General features: G+C 37.9%; 4 protein-coding genes across 5 annotated transcripts in view; 2 read left to right on the top strand and 2 right to left on the bottom strand.

Annotated features, from left to right (window-relative positions):
- Window positions 1–540: 540 nt before the first annotated feature.
- On the bottom strand, window positions 541–2,424 carry LOC108147907. Its single transcript, XM_017274668.2, has 2 exons — window positions 2,301–2,424; window positions 541–2,237 (listed from the first exon to the last, which is right to left on the bottom strand). Exons 1-2 carry the CDS (start codon window positions 2,340–2,342, stop codon window positions 576–578), a joined length of 1,704 nt encoding a protein of 567 aa, XP_017130157.1. The 5' UTR covers window positions 2,343–2,424; the 3' UTR covers window positions 541–575.
- A 434-nt stretch (window positions 2,425–2,858) lies between these two features.
- On the top strand, window positions 2,859–3,410 carry LOC108147763. The gene has a single exon (XM_017274493.1). The coding sequence runs from the start codon at window positions 2,859–2,861 to the stop codon at window positions 3,408–3,410; it is 552 nt and encodes a 183-aa protein (XP_017129982.1).
- Window positions 3,411–12,504: 9,094 nt separating this feature from the next.
- On the top strand, window positions 12,505–13,928 carry LOC108147917 (Golgi-associated plant pathogenesis-related protein 1). The gene is made up of 4 exons (XM_017274682.2): window positions 12,505–12,643; window positions 13,020–13,127; window positions 13,193–13,419; window positions 13,474–13,928. Exons 1-4 carry the CDS (start codon window positions 12,629–12,631, stop codon window positions 13,562–13,564), a joined length of 441 nt encoding a protein of 146 aa, XP_017130171.1. The 5' UTR covers window positions 12,505–12,628; the 3' UTR covers window positions 13,565–13,928.
- A 3-nt stretch (window positions 13,929–13,931) lies between these two features.
- LOC108147908 (MKRN2 opposite strand protein) overlaps window positions 13,932–15,073 on the bottom strand; it is a 57,928-nt gene continuing 56,786 nt past the window's right edge. For both annotated transcript variants that reach the window (XM_017274669.1, XM_041710232.1), the window contains 2 exons: window positions 14,734–14,920; window positions 13,932–14,451 (listed from right to left, as the gene is read on the bottom strand). In XM_017274669.1, coding sequence (XP_017130158.1) covers window positions 14,035–14,451; window positions 14,734–14,920 — 604 coding nt within the window. In that variant the 3' untranslated portion in view covers window positions 13,932–14,034. The remainder of the gene's footprint in view (window positions 14,452–14,733; window positions 14,921–15,073) is intronic.

The raw sequence follows: 15,073 nt of genomic DNA, 5'->3' as shown, positions 1-15,073 counted from the left end.
TGTTTATAGCAAGTACACCCTGTACGGTTGTGTGAGTTTGAGGTTGAGTGAAATACTCTGTCGGATTAATATGCAGTAGCGCTTTGCATTTTTATGTAGCCTTCCTTGGTTTGTATCGTCATTTTCCGTTGCTGTTGGCTTATTCATTTGCCTTCGCCTGTTTTTTCCTCCGTTTTTGTATATATATCTTTTTTTCGGTTTTTCCTCTTAGCTGAGAGGCTCAGGTGCACTTTGGGGATAACAAATTAAACAACTTTATGCAAGTGGAGCTGAATAAATTGCGTCGGGTCGCGCAATATGGATAAACTTGACATAAGTAGCTTTTTCTGGTTATTTTTTATTATTGGTTTTAATGAAACTAGTTTTAACTCTAGCCCAAAACGATTTAAATACAAGTAGACGATATTAAGTACGAAATATTTGATTTCTTGGATTTTATTACTGGTTTTAAAAAAACTAAAATAAGATATGCCTATTCTTAAAATTAAAAACGAAATTCATTAAGTTATGAAGTATATTTTTAAAAATATTTGATTGATTTTGCTATTTTCTTTAAAATACAAGCATAAAATATTTTATTTCTTGACTTCCTTGCTATTTTTGCCGTAGACATCGCGGTATTCGGGATACTCCAGCTTGCTGATATTTCGGAGCTCCCAGAAGGCTTGCTTGGCCAGCCAGTGGATGACGGGGCCGTTCCACTCCTTTAGGATTACCTGGTAGTTCCTATCGTCGGTGTCCGTGGACTTCATAACCCGACTGAAGCTGTACCACATGTAGATCATGCAGCGCAGCTTGTAGATCCACAAATGATTGGGCACCGAGCGAATAATGTCCTGCAGCTGAGTCACTGCCCGCATGTCCAGATTTCCGAGGAGAGTGTGGTCCATTAGGTTAAACACCACCTTCATATTCCCCAGATAACTATTGCCATTCCTGGTCAGAGCGATGGTGGCCCTTTTGATCAGCTCAGTGGCATTTACAATGCCAGCCGGTGCCATGAAATTGTACTTCACATTGAAGCAATCGAACTTGCTCAACTGCTCGTATATGTCTACATCGATATTTCGGAAATCCTGCCACCAACGATCCCAGTTACGATAGTCCCTGCCCCGATAGACCTTAGTCCATTCCTTGCCGATGTTTTCCCGAAAACGACTGGACAGAAAACCGGTAGCATTGTCCTTGCCGCCGGATTCCTCGTCCATGAAATTCATATCAAGGGTCATGTCGTTATATATGTGCTGAATGATGGGCACATCCTTGGATTTCTTCGAGCGAATGACATAGTCGGGTGACCTCTTGAAGAACCGCACTGCATAGGACTTTGATTCGTTTTGGGGAAGCTTGCCCACCACATCACTCACATAGGGCATCTTAAATCCCGCAATTGTAAAAACCTTAGACAACAACTCTTGAGTCCTGGGAATTGGCTCAACTCTGCGATATTCCAACGGCTGTCCTTCGGTACCAAAATGTTCATTGGTAAACTCACGATGATTATCAAATCTCGAAGGTGGCTCACGGCTCATATTCATGGAATGTTGATTACCCATAAACGGTTCGTTGCGAAAAGTTGGTTCCTGAATGTTTCGAAAACCCATTGCTTGATTGCCTTGTTGAAAACTATCATTTGGAATAAAACGCTCGGGGTCACGAACTCCGAGGTTCCCATCTGGATGCGAGTTTTGAATAAACTCATTGGACTCACGACCCCTGAGCTGTTGGTTCTCACGGCCCTCATCGCGGCTCATACTCATGGAATGCTGATTACCCATCAACGGTTTGTTGCGAAATATTGCTTCCTGAATGTTTCGAAAATCCATTGGTTGTGAAAAATTATCATTTGGAATAAAACGCTCGGTCTCGCGACTTCCTGCATACGAGTTTGGAATAAATTCATTGGATTCACGACCTCTGGGCCGTTGATTCTCAATGTTTCGATAGCCCATCATATTGGTGGACAAATTGCGATCATACATGCCAACGGGAGAGGGATTGCGTCTGGGACCGGGGGAACTCCAATCGAGATTCTGCGGCGGTGGAGGAGCATTGCGACTCAAACCCAATTGTCCACCAGAATTGTTTCCATTCCAGCCATACATATCACCCATGGGACGTCTTAGTCCATCATCGGGACTACGGTTACTCATATCGAGATTTTCAGGAAAATTGCGCTGTTTGATTTTCTCTATGGCATGGTTAGGCAAAGGCCTAGCTCCACTCATACTCATCCTCTTAAGATAAATAAATATATTAATTGTATATTATTCAAATTATTAATATACCCAACAACTTACACGTTTCATTATCGGCCTACTCCTTAGCGAAATCGGCATCATGTTGCAAAGTACTTTTAAAAATTAATTAAAATAAAATTATTTTCTTTTTTTGCGGAGAATTCCAAGAGCATTCAAACGCTTTGAAAGTGAATGACTGAATGATGATTGCCAGTAAAATGTTGGAAGTTTAAAAACACAAAGCTTACTGTGTTCAAGAATAAACTTCATTTTAGTATTAATATTTAAAATTGATTCATTAATGTGTAAATGAAAAAATCATTTGGATCTTAATTTAATCCTTTGTGCATAAAGTTCATTGTGTAAAAAATATGTTTATAATTTAAAACGCTTGTGAAATGTATTTTTGGCTATTTTAATAATATTTGATTTGATTTGTAATTACCATCATTAATGGATATTATTTGTAAATTAGAAAAGTTCAAACATAAGTTGGCCAGGTTTATAAATTCACATCCGCTTCGAAAAGTGACAGTAAATCTGCACCAATCCAACAAAGTAGTGAGGAAAATTGTCGGTTCTTTTGTAAATTTTTGAATTTTTTTACACAAACAAAAAATGGAACCCACTTTTATAAGTGCCCTGCTTTTTTCGATATTTTGCCATTGCATAGGTCTCTTTTACAATCCGGTGGAGGCCAGTACGGAATCAACTGTTTTTTTAATTCTCGCCATAATTTTCCTGCATAAATTGAAATTGGAGTACAACCTAAATATCATTCAAAGTGTTGTGGCTAAAGTCCTTGAGGTGGCGTTCCTTTGTCTAACAATACAAGTGTTATTGGTGGCCATTTGGTTCCCCGTCTTTCGAGCTCTGCAATTCCTGGTGGATGCAATCTGCCAGAAACTGCTCAATGCTGTGAGCGATGAGCGGGCTTGGATTGTGGAGAAAGTCAATCACTCGGCGGTGACAGTGGTTCTATTGACCATGGAATCGACGGTGCTACTCAAGGGTTTCGAGATCGACGATGTGCGGAAGTTGTTCGGTTCCCAGGACGATTGTCTCTCACCTAGTGTCCTTTCAATTGTGGCCAAGGAGGAGGTGAAAGCCTATCGACGGGAAATGAAAGAGTTGGAGAAACAGGCATTCTTTCGAGCTGCTAGGAAGTGAAATACTGATGGAATCAAATAAGTTGGAGTCAACAGAACAAAAGTATCGTGGCAAAGATCATAAATAAGTTTAATAAAAATTTTAGCAAATATATATCTTAATCATTACTTTTATTTCATTTATTTCCGATATTTTAATTATTATAATTTAATGCAATTAAATTTCAATACTTCAAAGGCTTGCTTTTTTTAGTTTTATATTTTATCCATCAAACACATATATACTCTATACAATACTTTATTACTTCTTTTAATAGATTTTTGTAATTAAAATTATATTTATTTGATTTTAAATACAATGCTTTAATGTTAAGGATTTAAATAAAATTGTTTCTCCTTTAAGAAACAGCAAAGACAATATGCGGCAAGCTCTGCTTCATTGGACGTGATAAACTTTCGGTAATAATTTATTGCAATCACTCAACTCAATGGCCACGTCAATGCCCATGGCAAAAAAAAACGAAGTTAAAATAAGTGAAGCTGTAAGAGGACTGGGCAATATTTTAAATTGCATACCGATGGATGGGGCAAAAAAGAGAGCTGAACCGAATGAAAACATTCGAAAATAATGTGCCGCACATTCGACACACATCGCGAAAACACGAATGTGCAAAAAATTGAAATAAATAAGATATAAAATGGTGGCACACACAAACGCACACATATCGCGATGGGGGGACCAACAATTTATGCATCGCAGATATATACATTTTACATTGTACATATATATTTACGACTCCCCATTCGATGCGATAAGTGTGTTTATTTGAGCTCGCCCAATGCAATATTTACAATGCATCGACACCAATCTTGGGGCATCTCCTGCGGCGCACACGGCGTATGTGGAATGTCGAGTATGGAGGCCATGGTGGATATGGTGGATATGGTGGATGCCTGTTTGCTGACTCGGCGACACTTGGCCACGCCCCCTTTGCCCGTTGTCTATGGGCGCAATTAAAGCAAACAGCCAGGGGAAAACTAATCTCGAGCGGCTCGTAAATTCCAAGCGGGCATTCCTGTGGGATACCCGAAGGATGTCAAGGATACCCATACCTATACTCCATACACCATCCTCCATACTCCTCATCCGGCATTTGAAGCTGGCTCTGCACGAAATCTGCGACGCCGGCGGAATGACTAAGCTGCCTTTCTAATTCCGCCTCGGTTTGTTTACGCTGCCAGCGTATCTGGATGGATATTCATCCTATTCCTGCCACTTCCTCCGCAAAAGAAGTGGCCATCGCATGTGGAACTTGGAGCTGCCAAAGTGCCAGATGCGGCGCACATGGGGTCGGAAAGCGGAATGCCGAGGCATCATTTGCATATTAATTAAATGCCAAAAGGGTAAGGGCAGCAAACAGTTTGTGCCCGTCTCCATTTAAATTGACTTGCGATGCGGACTGGGATGTGAGTCTAGCTCAATCAAGGTCATCTGAGAGAAGGAAAGTGGCTTACAAATTAAAGCAAACACTGAGGCTTTGCAACTATATACATTCCAAAAAACTACAGCCAAACCACAAAAAAAACGAATATTTAAAACCATAATAGAAGTTTTAATTTTATATTGAAAGTAAATTAAAGTTTACAGCCTCTTCTAACAAGTTAAATTGGATATTAATTATCTAATCCAAAAAGCTCAGAAATGGACTTTCAAACACCCGAAAAACCCCCTTCTAATTTATGTACCACCCCCAAATGCGCCTAAGTAACCCATGAAAATCGATTATAAATAACTATGGGAGTAATTTTAATTTTGTTTTAAAAGCTATATCATAAATTTCACAGCATGCTCTCCTAACGATTCGATTGGCTATTAAAACCGTAATCCATATTTCCCAGAAACTGACTTTCCAACAGGCATTCAACTTCAGCAAAAATGCAGTATGCTTAGCCAAAAATTTTCATCTGTGCGTTGAGAAGCCCACAGCCCAATCCTTTGGCCATTTTCAGGTCGTCTTCTCGACTTGAAATGAAAATTCCATAACCCGCTTATGACGCATTGCTGCTTTTGCTGCGAAGAGCAGAAAAGGGATATGCGGCAAGGACTAGGATGCAGATGAGGATGAGGATGAGGATTTGGACTGACAACGACTAGTGACATTTTGCGTCAATGGCCAAATTGGTTTCACTTTTCTTGTGCTGCTGGCCAAAAACTGTCTGGCTGGCTGAGTCTAATTGCCAGATGCACACGAAACAATTCAGAGTCAGGATGGCTTCATATTTATGCTACTTCTACGATTTCTCAGGTTGAAGTGTTGAGGGATTTCCGGTTTGGTTTTTGGTTTGCGTTTGTGCATGCCTAAAACGTAACAACGAATGTGCTGATTTCTCACAATAATACATTGAACAAAGAATATAAGAAAATGGCTTAATGACTATAAAATTACCATTGGACATAGAATATATAATTTGCAAATGGTTAAATCCATTTTAAATCACCAGTCACAAATGTTTCTAAATGTGTGGTAAAACCAAATGTTTAGAAATCATTTTGACAACTGCAATGTGATTTAATCTTTGATTCCTTATTTCTGTTAATGGATGTTCATCGGCTAAAATCCAGCTAATCACTATCCTAGCAGAGGTCGCTCCGACATGTCAATTAAGTGATGAAAATTCCTTATCTACCCACAAGGCACTAGGGTGGTTTTCCTCATTTTCCCCGCTTTTCCCCGCTTTTCCAACCGCTGGCAAGTGTCTCCCGTTTCTGGTAATTTGCCAGGCCAACTGTCTGCTGAAGTCAAAAGCCAAACTTGGCAACCGCAGAAGCAGCAACTCGAGGAGCAGGATGTCAAAACATATAGATGATGTGAAGTGGATACATCACCCAGCTCCGGCAACAGTTGAAAAGGGTTTTTCGGGTTGAGAATGAGAGTGAGTGGGTGAGTGGGTGGCTCATGGGATTTTGGCAAATCCTAGCCTGCATTCCACATGCTGCGGCTCAAGAGATATGCAAATCTTTGGCGTTGGTGGATATGTCAAGCGAATTCTGCAGCAGGAAATTAGCACGCAAATTACAACAAAACCGAAATCAAGTGTGGTGTAGATATATGACTGGGCGTATTTTAGTATACATTTTCATTTGTCTTAAAAGCTAAGAGACTCGTTGAGCTGTAACAACTGGCTTAATGTTTGATACCATTTTAAATGTGACTTACAACTATTTTAATTTAATTTACTTATCTTAAAACTTATTTTGCTAAATTTTAAGTGCTATATATATATGTAGCAGTTTTTGAAATAATTTTTATTCATATGTTCATGCTATTAAAAATGTCAAACAAAATTTAAAAATCTTATAATATTATTGTAAGGCTTCTGTTTAGATAAAGACCAATTTTTTTTTTAAAGAAGCTATTCACAGAAAAGAAAGAAGACTTACCCTAATCGAAATAAAATCAGCTTTATTTGTTTCACGTTTTAGACTTCAAAAGAATTCAAGAAAAAATAAACTCTCATCCTACATTCTACGTTTTTCTTTTTGTCCAGTGCATAACTTGGCATTTTAATAAATCATATCGCTTGTATTAAATAGCTTTAAGTGCGTGCCAGTATTTTAAATCGGTTATCCCATGTCCGGAATGTAATTTGGCTTTTCTCTGCCAGTCAGCAAATCCAGTCACTCAGCTTGAGCGGCATTTCACACATGAACGCGTTCTCGCAGAAATTCCTTAGTATTTTAGTGTTCACTTAAAACGATTTTCCTTCGCCAGTCGAGCGCAAATAAGTCAAACGGAGTGACCTTTGGACTGAAGTTGAATAAATCGCCCGATGTGGCATTGGACAAAAGACTTTTACCAATTGTGCACTTTCAGCAGCTGCAATTTTCCACTTGTCCATTCAACCCACAAAAGTATGCTAAACACGTGGCAAACCGTTTTTGTGGAAAATCAAATTATCAGCAAATTTATTTAATGCATAACATTGGGGATAAAACTGGCCACAAAAAAAAAAAAAATAAGCTGAACACACGCAATTAGCCATATTGCGCTGACCAAAAAAGCCATTGAAAATTAATCGAAATCAATGGCAGTTTATTCGCGTGGTTTTTTCGGTTGATTTTTCTGTGTCACTCATATAACCGAAAATTTGCGCCGAAAATGCCAAACCGCAGATGCTTTCAGTTTCGCCAGAGCGTATATAGATATATAATATATATTTGTTCATACAGCGCAGGTTAACCCGCAATAAATGTGTATCAATGAGCCATTATCAGCTAATGGCAAGTTTCTGGCATAATTCAAAATAAACACTTTTGACTTTGGGGAAATATGTGCAGACCTGAGGTAAAATTGACGATTCAATTTAACACATAAACGACTTTTAGGCTAACCAAATATGCCAGTACTCAGGACGCAAGCACACTTAATTTAGCATAAAAGCCAAGTTTAGAAGTTTCTGGGAGCCACATTTTGCTTGCCTTTCACCCCTCAAAATGGAGCTGGCTCGAGTTGATGAACTGTAAATGAACTTTGTGTTTGAATTCGATTTAGTTTTATTGCAACAAGCTTGAGCAGCACTCCATCTAGACATTTACCCAAGGACTACTCCGACTACTTCGACTACTCGGACATGAGTTTGTCTGCCAGAACGGCCTTGAATGCCTGCATCTGCCTGTTGGGCTGCGGAATCGAAAGTTGTGGCATTAAATAGCAGCAACTGCAATTTGTGGCCCATGATACTACCAAAGTACACATTATATCGGTTTGGTATTGCAATATCGGTTAGTTTGGCGCATCCGTTCGGGCGAGTATGAAACATTTTCTTCAAGGAAACCCAAATTAAATCTAGGACAAAGAAGAGTTTAAATTAAAATGTAGCATGGTTTATATTTGTTTGATAATAAAGGCAAGAGAAAGGAGAGGAGTAAGCTTAATAAATATTTAAGAAATAAAAATATAGTTTTCAAGCTTCTAAGATACATTTGTGTGTATAAACTGCCACATTGCGTATACGTGATATTAAATCAAAAAACCCCTTAAAAATTAAATCTCAAAACACAAACAGCTGTCATATTCAGCAGTCGTGTGACAATTAAATGACGCACATCACTTTCAGTTATGTGTTTTTATAAATTTTCCACTTAACATGCATGACAATCCCACAGATTTTCGCACAACCGACAAACGAAGACAGATGAGTTGACAATTAATCCAGCAATCGAGCATGAATTTCCCATCTACCCAGTCTCTATATATATACTTATATAGTACGTATAAAACTTATCAGTCAAATGCAGACCCAGCTTCATCCGCATCAACTTCACTTTTTATTTACATTTCCATTAAGTCAACACGAAGAAAAAACGAGATGGGGCAAATAAAAAAGGACGAGGAAAGAAACGAAAAGCCCTACTTCAGCTGAAAAAAAAAACGACGAGGTGGAAAATGTACTGAAACAAAGTAAACACGAATTTGCAATTTGGTATAAAATTTCCACTGCGACCGCTGCACAAATTGCTAATTCGCTAAAAACTTCAAGTTGACACAAGAAATTTGTGTGAATACATTTTTTATGCGCCTCCTTTTCGGACAGGACACGGCGTTGAAACTGAAGCGGAAACAGAGAACGAAAGAGAGAGCAGGATTCAAATAGAAAGAGATGGCAAGTGCAAAGTAAACGGCTCGGGAAACTGAAGTGTGGCTGAATTTTCACTACCAATTTCCGGCTTTCAGTGGGCATATTGATTTCGCAATTGCGAAAATTTAAAATATAGGCATACACCAAATAAATTACCAAATTAATACTTCAGAATTGTTTGTCAAAATATAATATAGGCCCTTTTAAAACAATGTTCTTGACACACCAAAAAAAATGTTGCAAAGCAGATAAGCATTATTTGTTCAACTCGATAAGATATGTTCAAAGGTTAAGGTCAGCCAAAGTCATAAAGTATCATAATCGTACTTCAAAAGCTCATAATCAGCAAATTATATAAGGATATTATTAAAAGGTTAATCTTTCAACATAATGTTTTCCGAACCCCAACCCAATTTGTATTTGTGAATGAAATCAGTTGTTATCTCTGTTCGTTTACGTTACGCTTAGTTGGTATTATCAAAATCAAAGCAAATCGTCGACAGTTTGTAAATATTTGCACGTCACTCGACTTTGAGCACTCGGGAACTTGACAAGGCTTTGTGTATTTGTATTGAAGCTTATCGCGCAGAGTATTTGCATATTTTATAATCCCCTTTGCGATGTTCTAAAGGGGTTTACTCCGAAAATTCAGGACATCTGCTGCATAAATCACAAAGAAAATGCATTTATCTTGGGCCACTGATGCATTGGTTGTTATTAATACATGCGATTGATAAATACCCCACTACTAAATTAAAAGTGTCAACGGAGGAACCTTCGATTCCCACAGCTTTGTTCCATTCTCCCAGCTGGATTTTCGACAACAAAGCATTTGACATTAGTTGAGATTTTCAATGCTTTTACCCCATTTTCCCCCACTTTCCACCATTTCCACGGCGTTCGAAACGTGTCAAATGGAGCAAGAAAACGGGGGTGGGGTAAATAAGAAGTAGATTGGTTCGGTGCAGCCATAGAAAGGCATCTACATCATCGCCATGACGCCGGGTCTAAACTGTTTGCCAGCTTGCAGCTCGGCACTTGGTCAAACTCTTTGGGTACAAAGTTCGCCAAATTGTAAAATGCCAAGCGAATTGCAGAGGGAATGTGTGGAAAGTGCATAGAAAAATGCATTTTAAATGCCGCTGAAGGTCTTTCTTTTCCGATTTTGATTTTCCACCCGTTTTGTACGGCACGTTTTGTGTAACGCACTTATGCTGAAAGTCTATTTATACATTTTAATTAGATAACAACCATAACCCAGACTAACTGAGCCCCTCAGCATGGCGCCAGTTTATAAAATCGATTCTGCAGGGGCTTGACTCATGTGAATTTTTGTTCTAAAAAGCGTAAATAGAAATGCAGCCCAGTCACACATACTGCGATTATAAAATTAATATCTTGAGAGCACAGTTAGTAAGTTTTGAAATTATTTTTGACTCATGGGAGTGGTTGCGCATAAAAATTACACACAGAAAATACCACCCAGTCACACCCACCGCGATCATGGCCATCAAGCCTTGAGTGTAATAAAGTTAATTTCGCAAACCAAAAGCGCCCTACTTTCATGTGCCACTATGACTCAAAGCAGATAGAAATGGATATGGCTTTCAATTGTGGCCATTATCTCTCAATGTCTGTCAACAAAACAGCTGAAGAACGTGTCGGAATGTATCAAATACATTTTTTTTGTTATTTAATTTTCCAATATTTGATGCCACTCAAACTAATGAATGAGAAAAAGACGTGAAAAAATGCTATTGTTCTATCGTTAAGTTTTTTGGGAAAAATTCTGTTTTATATTTAAATTCCAAAAAAAAACAAAATTGTTGGTCTCTGACGAAAAAATTGTATAAAACTAAAAATAACGAAAAAATTTAAAAACTAAATGGGCTTACATTCTGTATTATTTATTTTTTTTTTTGTTTGTAGCTAAATAATAAATAAAATGCTCTTTACAAGTAAATTTGGTTCACTTGACTTATAATAATAATTACAATTTTTTCTGTGTGTATGAATTACCAAGTTTTAACCCACTCATTATCATTTTGAGCAGTTGACTCAATAACGGTGTCATGTCATTTCCTGCAGGAGCCGCCTCAACTGTAGAATTCAATAATGACACCCGATCCAGCTCCCCGGCGAGTAAACATTAAGCATTAGGAGGAAGTGGGTCGCAGGTGAAAGGTAGCTGGTAGCAAAACTTTGAGCCGAAGATGGGGGAAAACTTATTTGCTTCGAAATTACGTGTCGCCAAAGTTGGTCGAGGCGACATTATACAATTTATATGCACGTATTGCGCTCTATCCAAGATGAAATGTCGACTCTGAGGCCGAGACTGAAGCAGAACTGAGGTTGAGGCTGAAACCGTGGCTGCTCATCAACGTCATCAACGAGAATGTAATTACATTTTCCCGATTCATGACAGTTTTGCATAAGCAAAAGTCCCGTTCATGTCCTCATCCTCATCCTCATCTTCATCCCCATTTCCTGTCATTGCCCCCTGTGTCTGAGATATTGCGTTCATTAATGAAGCAGGCGCGAGTGGCAGCCACAAAAGCCGGGACAGGAATATGGATTCTGGACGAGGCAGCAGTTTCCAGCGTCCTGACTTCGTTCGCCATGAGCCGTCAAGAAAACTCCATTTAAAATCTATTCAAGAAATCACATTATAAGGGGTAACCATAATGGAAATGTGGGTTGAGCTCCTAAAATGTTGGCATTCAATTGACTTCTATTGACTTCTATTACTTTCAATAATTTAAATGCCTATTACTATTAAACTTATATACATAAATTAACTTTTGAATATATTTAAATACGAAATTTATTTTAATTTAAAATCTATTTACGAAATTTAATTATAAGGGGTAGCCATAATGGAAAGGTTGGGCAGTGCTCATAAAATGTTGCTATAACTTACTATACATTTTAGATGGAACTCTTTAAATGCAAATAATTAATCAAAATAGCTTATAGACAAATCTTAACTGCTTAAAACTACGATATTTCCAAAAATAAATGAAATAGTTTTATTCAAAATTTGTGTGTTATATTTAATTTTATTTTATGAGTATTAAATTAAGTAAGTGCTTCACTATTACATTTACTAAAACTCATATATTTCAGATGAATCTCTTAAAGTCGAAAAATTGTATATACATAAATCCTTTTAACTTAAAATATATGTTATGACGAAATTTTAAAAAATTTATACATTTTTTGTTAGAAAAAAAATTATTTTGATAACAAATTTGCAGATTCCATATCCACACTCACTATTTAAGCTCACTTTCAATATTTACCCCATAAGACCTTTAGAAATAATTGTTCCAGTTCGCAATTTTTGTAGGTACGTCATGCCCAGAGATTAGTCAGCCTTTGTCGGAACAACACAATTGCGACTGTTCTCCCAACTTCGTCCAGTTGTTGGGGCGGCAAATCAACTGATAAGGAAATCCGGGCAGATCGCATAAAAGCCACCGCTGAGTCCCAGACGACTTTAGTTTCCACCGACAAGTGCCAGAGCTAGTGCTTCAATATTTAAATTAACCGAAACATAAGTAGTTCAACGGGCGTGATTAACAATCGACATACGTGAATTCTGACCAAGCGTAAAATAGTGTATATTGAAATTGCAAAATGAGCGTTGAACAAGTAATGAAAAATGCAATTAAAAATTAAATTAAAATTAGGGACTTCTTATTACATAAAAAAATATTAAAAAACAAAGAAAAAACTAATTTTGAAATTGAAAAATGTTGCTGTGTTTTAAAATTACAATTAATGTTTTATTAAATTTATCAAAATAAACGTTTACATAGTATGCAGCAACATAGTGTTCATAAAAAATATTGTTTTATTATCAATTGAATAATTTAAAATGTAAAATGAAGCTGTGTTTTTAATAATCCCATAAGATATGTTAAATATTGTTACTTTCCTATAGATTTAAAAATTTAATAATAATTAGATTTATAATATATAAAAAATCTATTAAAAATTATCAACTGAAAAATGTATATTATTTCAGTTTGAACAAGAAGTTCTTAAAGCCCACAATACATATCGGGCCAAGCATGGTGCTCCAGCCTTAAGTCTCAGCCCAAAGCTAAATCAGTTGGCCTCCGAATGGGCCCAGGTAAAATCATCAAGATTCTCCTAAAACCCAAAACTCTTCATTAAAACATTTATTAACTTAATCAGTATTTGCTGTCAATGAATCGCTTGGAGCATCGCCAGAACAGCGGATATGGAGAGAATATCTATATGGCATCTGGGGGAAATTTAGAAGGCACCGATGCAGTTCGATCTTGGTACGAGGAGATTGGATACTACGATTGGAATAATCCTTCGTTTCAGGGAAATACAGGGCACTTCACTCAGTTGGTTTGGAAGAGTTCCACTGAGTTGGGCGTCGGATTTGCCAAAAGGTTGAGTCTCTGCATTACAATAAAGTGTATATTTTTATTTATATTATTTTTTAGGGGAAATACCATCTATGTGGTGTGCAATTACAATCCCCCTGGCAACTACAACAACATGTACAGGGAGAACGTAGATCCTCCAAGGCAATAATTATATATTCTATCTTAGCTTAACACATTCCAAAGAACTAAACAAAAATTAAAAATGTTAAATGCTTAAGAGCCAAATTATCAAAACAAAAACCTTTACAACAAACTATCATTCCAAAGGAAAATACGAGCTTTAAAGTACAAGACAATAACTTAAAAAAAAACCAAAGAAACTAATGAATTTTTCAAACAAACAAAATAACTTTTTATATCGAATTATAGTTTATAGTTTCAAAAGGTATTCAAACGAAGCATATCAATTTTTTACTGTACTAAATTTTATATGTATTAAATTGAAAAACAAAAACATTGTTTCGTTAAATTTTTAAAGAACAAATAAAGAGTAATAGCAACATATACACACATACTCAGTTTTTATATTTTATTTATGTTCAATTAATTTTAAATTTCACTACATTGAGCTTAGTTCTTACATAATTATTTTTAGAAATGTGTTGCTTATCGATTTAATCACTCTTCGATGGTGCAGAGTGTGGGTCTTGCGCGGGGTGAGATTCCGGCAATACTGCTGCTTGAGTATCCTTTTTTTGAGACCTTTTTGCTACTGTTGCTACTGCCAACACCATTGCAGACATCAGAGGAATAGGAACTTGATGGAGTTGCCGATGCCGGCTTACTGCGATTTTTGGGCTGCTGGCGATGAACGTAGATTCCACTCCTGCGAATTTTCCGATACAGCGAGATATACTTTCCCGCCGTCGTCGTCCTGGGAACGATGCACTGTTCACAAAAGGCCGTCTTGCTGCGGGCCGCCTCACTCAAGTGGGCGTGGCCCAGGGCCTGCAGGAAGGCCAGGACGAAGGCGTAGCAGTTGTGGCTCTCCTCCGCGTAACTGGCGATGGACCACCGCGCCGTTTGGGCGCAAACCTATTAATGCAAATGGTTAAGGGACCGATAGAGGCTAAGGGATTTGCATTGATTTGCAGCAGGGTGGCTCAACTAAACCAAAAGTCTACTTAAAGGCTGGTATTTTTTGCAAATTAACAGTGGTTAAAATAGAGAGCTATAACCAAAATGTTGTATTGCAGATGTGCCTAGAATTAATTTGTACTTTGTGCATTGTATTGCAGATGTGCCTAGAATTCATTTGTACTTTGTGCATTAAGTCGAGCCACCCTATAGCTTTTATGCTACGGATTCTGCACTCACCTGCTGCAGGACCTCGTCCCAGAAGTCGTGCCACGGCTCCGGCACATCGCCCACCATCAGCGACTGCCGCCACTCGGGCGGATTATCATCCCGCCGATGGCGGCGCAGGCCGAACCGATCGAACTCCACGATGTCGCCGCCGGACGTGGTCACTGCGATATGCAAATCGGTGGCGTTGCTGTAATCGCTGCGGAAACAACACAACGCATCAAAAATATATTCCAGCCATAAAAGATACTTCTAGCCCGGGTAGAACCAAAAAAAAACACAGTGCGGATAAAATTTGCACAAATTTGTTTGGAATGAATATCAGCCAGCCAGAATCGGGGCTCTGGAATAA

This window comes from Drosophila elegans, unplaced genomic scaffold, assembly GCF_018152505.1.
Source record: "Drosophila elegans isolate 14027-0461.03 unplaced genomic scaffold, ASM1815250v1 contig_814, whole genome shotgun sequence".
Taxonomy (NCBI): Eukaryota; Metazoa; Arthropoda; class Insecta; order Diptera; family Drosophilidae; genus Drosophila; species Drosophila elegans.
Note: the sequence above shows the minus strand (reverse complement) of the source record. Positions and strands in the feature narration are given on the sequence as shown.

What these genes read in the sequence shown, in the direction of transcription:
- LOC108147907 (XM_017274668.2), bottom strand. Translation starts at nt 2,342, where the DNA reads ATGATGCCGATTTCGCTAAGGAGTAGGCCGATAATGAAACGT. An exon ending in GTAGGCCGATAATGAAACGT is followed by an intron (nt 2,238 to 2,300) that starts GTAAGTTGTTGG and finishes ATTTATCTTAAG; the next exon opens with AGGATGAGTATGAGTGGAGC.
- LOC108147763 (XM_017274493.1), top strand. Translation starts at nt 2,859, where the DNA reads ATGGAACCCACTTTTATAAGTGCCCTGCTTTTTTCGATATTTTGCCAT.
- LOC108147917 (XM_017274682.2), top strand. An exon ending in TGGCCTCCGAATGGGCCCAG is followed by an intron (nt 13,128 to 13,192) that starts GTAAAATCATCA and finishes TAACTTAATCAG; the next exon opens with TATTTGCTGTCAATGAATCG. An exon ending in GGCGTCGGATTTGCCAAAAG is followed by an intron (nt 13,420 to 13,473) that starts GTTGAGTCTCTG and finishes ATTATTTTTTAG; the next exon opens with GGGAAATACCATCTATGTGG.